At 41.4% G+C, this 7,369-nt stretch overlaps 1 protein-coding gene across 1 annotated transcript; it reads left to right on the forward strand.

The window, feature by feature from the left end:
• The first annotated feature begins 376 nt into the window (after positions 1-376).
• LOC147232762 (glycerol-3-phosphate dehydrogenase [NAD(+)], cytoplasmic-like) lies at positions 377-5,264 on the forward strand. The gene is made up of 8 exons (XM_086149813.1): positions 377-531; positions 2,372-2,549; positions 2,641-2,781; positions 2,897-3,035; positions 3,355-3,467; positions 3,742-3,978; positions 4,063-4,169; positions 4,574-5,264. The coding sequence occupies exons 1-8, from the start codon at positions 392-394 to the stop codon at positions 4,668-4,670; spliced, it is 1,152 nt and encodes a 383-aa protein (XP_086005939.1). The 5' UTR covers positions 377-391; the 3' UTR covers positions 4,671-5,264.
• The last annotated feature ends 2,105 nt before the right edge of the window (positions 5,265-7,369 follow it).

The following is a 7,369-nucleotide window of genomic DNA, read 5'->3' on the forward strand; positions in this document are numbered from 1 at the left end:
GTGATTACATCTGGGCTACATTCAGCTTGCGAGAACCAAATCTTGTGAAATGCCATTTATCTTTCAAACTCGGTGTAACTTTTTATTTCCCAGCTTTTAAATGAAAAAGCTTATTTTCACCGGTTCCTTTGGAATTTTAGGTTAAGAAAAATGCCTTCATCTTCATCATCTTGAAAATTAAACGCGTAAAATACTTAACATTTCAGTGATAAAAGGGGGGGTTGTTAATTCAGCGCAAGTTATTTATCATTTTCTAGGGGAAAAACTTCCTTTCTTGGGACCCTGGGGGACCAGCGGAGACGCCTTAGGAGGGTCATTGTCATCAAAACAGGAATCCCCGGGCGATGACAGGAGGGGAGGGGTGTGTGTGCGTATGTGTGTGTGTGTTTGTATGTCGTCAGCCGTGTGTCGGGTACAAATAGACTGCAGCCTGTCATCTGGGCGCGGCAGCAGCTTCGTCTTGGAGGTCGGAGGGGGAGAACTCACGATGGCAGCGGCGAAGAAGGTGTGTGTGATCGGCTCCGGCAACTGGTAAGATCAAGATCTTCCTCCAGAAGAGCAAACTTTTTTTTTTTGAATTTCGTTTTCACCGCTCGATGAACTTGTTAAAAGTGTTAAGATCTTGCTCTCCAACTGTCCTGCTGCTTTACTGAACCATCCGGAAGGAGGGGGGGCGGCGAAGAGAGATAGTGTGTATGTGTGTGTGTGTGTGTGTGTGTGTGTGTGTGTGTGTGTGTGTGTGTGTGTGTGTGTGTGTGTGTGTGTGTGTGTGTGTGTGTGTGTGTGTTTTGGATGGGGGGCAGACTGTCCGATTTCTCCAATGGTCCTTTAACGGGACAATAGTGTGAGGGAAAGAGCAGGTGGCTGTCGTTCTTACGTCACCTGGAGTATTTCTGTCTGGGAACGCGGTTGGAAAAAAAAACAACAAAAATAAAACGTGTGAAATCACTGGATTCCTCCATTGTCGGAGGCGCAAGTGTCAAATTGGAAATTACAATTTCTCTTTGTCATTGGTTCTAATTGTCATTTAAATCTTAGATTATCTGATGCAGAAAGCCACAGATTACAGAGTCCGTAAGACCCCTAACCTTTTCCTATCACGGAATTGGAAACCAAGCCCTTAGTTTGCTGTAGTTTGCTGGATGCATGTAAAATTGGGGGTTATTTAAGGCCACCGTATATATATATGTGTATATATATATATATATATATATATATACACATATATATATATATATGTATTAGACCTTAAAATACACCTGGTGGTGCAACCTGGACAACTTTATTTGCCTAATATTTGCCTAATAACATAATAACAAAATTTTCTTCACTTCTTTGGACTAATAAGTCCTTTCACTTCTTCACTTCTTTGGACTAATAAGTGGAGAAAAGGACGTTTATCAAAATGGTTTCTCCATTAAAAAAGCCAAGATATATTAATGGCTCGTTGGTGGTTCAATTCCCGGGTTCTCCTTTCTGCATGTCAAAGTATCACTGTATCACACTGAATCCCGAGTTGCTCCTGACGGCCTGGCTAGTGAGTGTGTGTTAGAATGGGCAAATGTTATCCAGTCTACAGCACTTTGAAACCACAAGTTGTGAAAGAGCTTTTATTGAATATAAAGTATATTTTAAATATCTATAGCTATGAGGCTTTATAAAGTGCAGTAGTGAAACTGACCTGGGGGCTTTACAGAAGTGCAAAAGGTGTTCATATAAATAGAAAGTAATTGGAAAGGTATGCGAGAGTGCAGAGACATGATATGCAAACAATATCTTTATTTCACAGTGGAAGGGCTCCAAACGTCTCCTGCTTAACTGTGTGTTTGTTACCCGGAAGTGTCGGGTTTCCTCATCTCACCCTGCACTTGACGATTACCACAAAATATTTTGGACGTCGGTTTCCTAAACTGAGCCTAGATTAAAACCAGTCAAACAAATTTTCCTAGTTCCCAAACTGTAATCTGCAGGTACTTTTATTTGACGTGACGAGAAACAATGCTCAGGATTGTGAGGAACATCTTCTCGATTCTTCTGTATTTCCAGTAAATGCGGAGAAATTTCCAAAGCTTCGATTTTGACTAGAGACATGAAGGAAAACTTATTTTGTCCGCAGAGGGACTTCAATTTAGAGTATTCCACTGGAATAGAGCAATGGATATTCGCTTGTAACCACAAAGTCCAAAATGCCACATGAGGAGGAGGCACTAATAGATAATTCACAGAAAGGTTAAAAGAACCACAGGGGAAAGCATGGTGAAGTAAAAGTACTATAAGTATGACAAATACTCCAAAGCATAAAGTTCTCCATTGGTCCATTGGTGTATTCTGTGCGCCGAAACACAAGCGTCTCAGCTCTCCGTGTCCACAGGGGCTCCGCCATTGCCAAGATCGTGGGCGCCAATGCGGCCAAGTACGACAAGTTCGTGACCACGGTGAACATGTGGGTGTTTGAGGAGGAGGTGGGCGGCCGCAAACTCACGGAAATAATCAACACTGACCATGAAAATGTCAAGTATCTGCCCGGTCACAAGCTGCCCCCTAATGTGGTGAGCGTCCGTGATGAATATTATGAATATGAATATATGGTTATCTCCACAGTTGTGTTCAGTAAGATTTCTCTCTCTCCTACGGCATCAGTTGGCTGTTCCAGACTTGGCGGAATCGGTGAAAGGAGCCGACATTCTGATCTTCGTGGTCCCGCACCAGTTCATCGTCAGGGTGTGCGACACAATCAAAGATCACATCAAGAAGGACGCTGTGGGGATGTCGCTCATCAAGGTAGGACTTGACACATGCACTGTTTATGATGCGCTGAAAAGAATGCGCGGGGCTTGTCTCATTGGGCGAGACAGAGCGGCCAGGCGTGAGTTCGACGGTCGTCTGTGGCCTCCAGGGCGTGGATGCGGGTCCAGAAGGCCTGAAGCTGATCTCCGAGGTCATCCGAGCGAAGCTGGGGATCAGCATGACGGTTCTCATGGGAGCCAACATTGCCAACGAGGTGGCGGAGGAGAAGTTCTGTGAGACCACCATCGGTACGACCGTGTTTGATACCGACATGGGTTTACCTTTTTTCATTATGCAAACGTAAACTTTCGTTTCAAAATAAATAACTGAAAATTTGAAAAAAAAAAAAAAAAAAAAAAGCTAAAAAATACTTATCTTAAACTGTAAATAAGAAAACTACTCATAATATTTTTTAACAAATATTCTCAATAATACTTTATTGTATCAACACATCTCCATGTAATTTCTCCCGAATTCCCCCATGGGGATCCATAAAGTATTTTCTTAACTGCATTCATTTATTACCAATAGAATTAAATAACATTTTTACTCTATCATCGGTCAAAGGGTGCAAGAACAAGGATCATGGGCCCATGCTGAAGGACCTCATGCAGACCACCAACTTCCGTGTGACGGTGGTTGCGGAGTCGGATGTGGTGGAGATCTGCGGAGCGCTCAAGGTCAGCTGCTGCCTGCCCGGACACAAACTAATGGTGGCAGCTTAATGCTTTTAACAGTATTTAAAAAAAAAAAACGGTAACAAAATGCTTATATTGATAGTGTGAAAAGCCGAATGGGTCGGTTATCCCATTTCATGAAATTATTTCCTTCTCCTATCGGTTTTAAATCTTGCAAAGCTGATGGAAGTGATATTTTGTGGGCTATAACTTCACAGAAAAATACCATTTAAATGTAGAGGTCGATATCCACTTATAGTGCGGCTTTACTCCACAGAATATCGTTGCTGTCGGTGCAGGCTTCTGCGATGGCCTGGGCTTCGGTGACAACACCAAGGCGGCCGTGATCCGCCTTGGCCTGATGGAGATGATTGCCTTCGCCAGGGTTTTCTGCACGGAGTGTCCCGTCTCCCCCGCCACCTTCCTGGAGAGCTGCGGCGTCGCCGACCTCATCACTACCTGCTACGGTGGCCGAAACCGCAAGATCGGAGAGGCGTTTGCCAAAACGGGCAAAGTATGAGAGAGTGGTTTGATACACCTCTACTTCTTTTGGATGTAACCTTGACTACACTTCTAACTAATCATGTTTTTTTTCCAGACTATTGAGCAGTTAGAGAATGAGCTGCTGAACGGTCAGAAGCTTCAAGGTCCAGCCACAGCAACTGAAGTCCACCAGATCCTGAAACAGAAAAACATGGTGGAGAAGTGAGTCTATCTTATTTATTTTGATTTTTAAAATGTATCTCTTTCTTGTTTTTTTAACGAGGACTTGCACAGGGAATAAGCCCCCTCTTCTTATATCTGCTTTTTTGGAAAAAAATTTGATTTATTCTCTATTAAAATGAATCAGCCGTTGCTTTGGGGATGAAAACCATGAGAATTGATGGGAAGAACAAATTTTTACGATGTTGCTGGGATTTTCTGGGCCTCCGGTCCCTTTAGCGGGCACCGGGCCCCGGATGAGTCATTCGGCTGCTACATTCAATTTAGCAAAATGAAGGTGGTCTTGATCTCCTCAGTCGTAAACATTACAGGGAATCAAATAAGCACATTCACCATCATGTCAGATGTCTGCTCATTCGTAACGCATTATTTTAATTTCCCTGCAGATTTCCTCTTTTCACCGCCGTTTACCAGATCTGCTTTAATGGTCACCCGGTCAAAGAATTCATCAGCTGCCTGCAGAACCACCCGGAGCACATGTGAGAGCATCGGCCTCGGGGACCGATGGACATATTTCAGCAAAGACTGAAGAGAACACCGGGGACTGAGACATAACCCGGATTAGTACAGAGGAGGTGAATGAGGTGAAGGTTCCGACTCCCAAAGCACTGCTGCATAGGTCTATGTTACATTAAAGGGACAGTTAACACAGACAGTCATAGATATCTATATTTTTATGGAGTAAAACAGAATGGCGGACGATTAAAAATCCTTTCATTTGAGAGGAAAAATTGCTTTAGCATTTTATGAGGGTGAACTGTCCCTATCTTTTAACAGTTTATTTCAGGTTACTTTTTGTCAACGTGCAGTCCAAAAATACTGCAGAAATCACAAATATACTTCAAGTTTTACCGCTTCTGATTATTTTCCACTACTTGCCATAAAGGGCAAGACCCCCTTTTTCTTTTTTTCTTTCTTTTTTCTTTTTTTTTAAGGAAAAAGTGCCTTAACATGGACTTTATTTGACATGTTTTTCATGTTTAATCAACTACTGGATACACTGTGACGAGCTTCCTCTCAATATGTAACCGCTTACTTGACGGGATGTGTTGAGGAATAAATTATGCATCTCATCTACTTTTATTCTGTTTTTTTGTTCACTTTAATGAATTATAGAAAAAAAAAATCGTTATAATTGTGCAGTCTCTTGAAGTAGTGCAATGCCTCCAGGATCCCTGCAGCACAGTCACACACCCCGCTTCTTTGCTGTAACCAGAACCGAGCTGGTGTCAGGATGCCACTCTAAACTCTTCACCTTTACCATTTCCTAAGGTGTCTGGTTCAACCTTTCACAAACTGCAGGTCCAACACAAACGTGGTAATGGCAGTCAGGACGCACCCGTTTGCTCAACACGTTCCTTTTGCCATTTTTCTTTATGTCCCCTTGATTGATTTTTTTTTTTTTTTTTAATCATCCCATTGCAGATTGTTTGCAGCCATATGTCACCGTATGGTGATGGATCCGGCCACTTTTAATTCCCTCTAATATAATGTTGTCAAGGCTATCAACTCAGCCCGCTAAAAAAGACAGGAGGATATGGTCATCTCGTTCCTCTGACACTGAACATTCAAACTTGTATCATCAACCTGAAAACCCACGTGTGCATTAAACCGCTCTTTCAGGAACCATTTATCCCTCAAATGTCTACATTTCCTCATTTTCACAAGCTCTGCTGCTCTGGAGTGTAGTCGACCATGACGTTACATAATTTACCACTTATTTAAAATTGGACTCACTCACTGGAATCCTTTGCATAGTTATTGAGTCAACTGCCCTGTGAGATTTCTAATAATAACATCCTCCAAAGGGGCAAATGTCCATCTATAATTAGATGGTAGTGCAGCTGCCACAGCCCAGCTTATTAATGCAGATGGGGTGCCCCTCATTGAAATATTATATTTCTATGGTATAAGACTTATGAATAAACATATTTTTGCAAGGTAGCATATTTTTAATAGTAGCAATTTAAAAATGGGTGATTATAGGAGGAATTTCATTTTTTATTAGGATTATTTTCTTTTTCTTTGTCAGCATTTGGGCCCATTAAGGAGTTAAATAACAACGCCTAAGATCTAATTGGAAATGGTGTTGGATAGTTCTCAAGTTTGGAGCTGCGGTACCTTAATTGTCCACTTGGTGGTGCTGTCACGCAAATCAAGAGCGCATCACTGCCCACAGCCTAGTTGTTACACGCTTGGGATCATAGATCAGCGGGGAAAAACAACTTATATTTTGCGAAATACAAAAAAAAGGTTATCTAAAAGGTCTGGGGACGAAGCAAGCACGTTGGCCATCCACCAGCTCCCCTCACTTCCTCAATTCCGCTCCTCGTCTCAGAGCGGCAGCCAAGATCTGTCAAGTTTATGTTGATGGACAGAAAACATAGGAAAATTTCAACTATTACTTTCAAAGTTAAAGGGAACGAAAATGAAAAGTCGGCTGCTATGTCCAAATTCAAGTCCGAACAATGACAATCAAACCACGATTGCCTTTTTTTGTTTTGTTTTGTTTAGTTTTTCTCTGTTGAGGGACACTGGAGTTGACAGATGAAATCAAAATATAGATAATACAGGCGAAGTTCTGAGGATTGACAAAGGGGACTCCAGGATAGTTTTATGTAATTACCTCTAGATAATATCTTCCATTTTAGTTATTTAGTGCTGATTATTTATACAGTTTTATCAAAATGTACAGATTATTTCTCTTGAGATAGTAGATACTTTTTCTAGGTGTGCATGATAAGAAAATTGGTCTCCCCTTGCGAATGACACACACACACACACACACACACACACACACACACACACACACACACACACACTTATACAGTCCATTTTTCTAGAGGTAGTACATACTTTTCCCAGGTACACATGATAAGAAAATTAGACACTGACTTATACAGACTGTAACTGTAGAGTGTATTATATCGAAATGTTACACAGCTTTAAAAATTAATTCGTCTGAGTAAACAGTCTGAAATGTACTTGGATGGCTTTGCAACACAGATGATTGCTTGGTAGGGTTTCAAGACAAATATATCATTTAGTTTTGAAAAGTTTCTCAATAATCTGGTATAAATTAGAATTTGAATTTCTCTGGGAGAAAAAGTCTTGATTCACGAAAATAAAAAAAGGTCTCAAGAAACAAGGAAATCAAGTAGTTTGATATGAAGACTGTTCAA

The sequence above is a fragment of the Fistularia commersonii genome, chromosome 7 (assembly GCF_037954325.1).
Source record: "Fistularia commersonii isolate RoL2024-O1a breed Wild chromosome 7, RoL_Fcom_v1.0, whole genome shotgun sequence".
In the NCBI taxonomy this organism is placed as follows: Eukaryota; Metazoa; Chordata; class Actinopteri; order Syngnathiformes; family Fistulariidae; genus Fistularia; species Fistularia commersonii.

What these genes read in the sequence shown, in the direction of transcription:
- LOC147232762 (XM_086149813.1), top strand. Translation starts at nt 392, where the DNA reads ATGTCGTCAGCCGTGTGTCGGGTACAAATAGACTGCAGCCTGTCATCT. An exon ending in GTGATCGGCTCCGGCAACTG is followed by an intron (nt 532 to 2,371) that starts GTAAGATCAAGA and finishes CCGTGTCCACAG; the next exon opens with GGGCTCCGCCATTGCCAAGA. An exon ending in CAGAAAAACATGGTGGAGAA is followed by an intron (nt 4,170 to 4,573) that starts GTGAGTCTATCT and finishes ATTTCCCTGCAG; the next exon opens with ATTTCCTCTTTTCACCGCCG.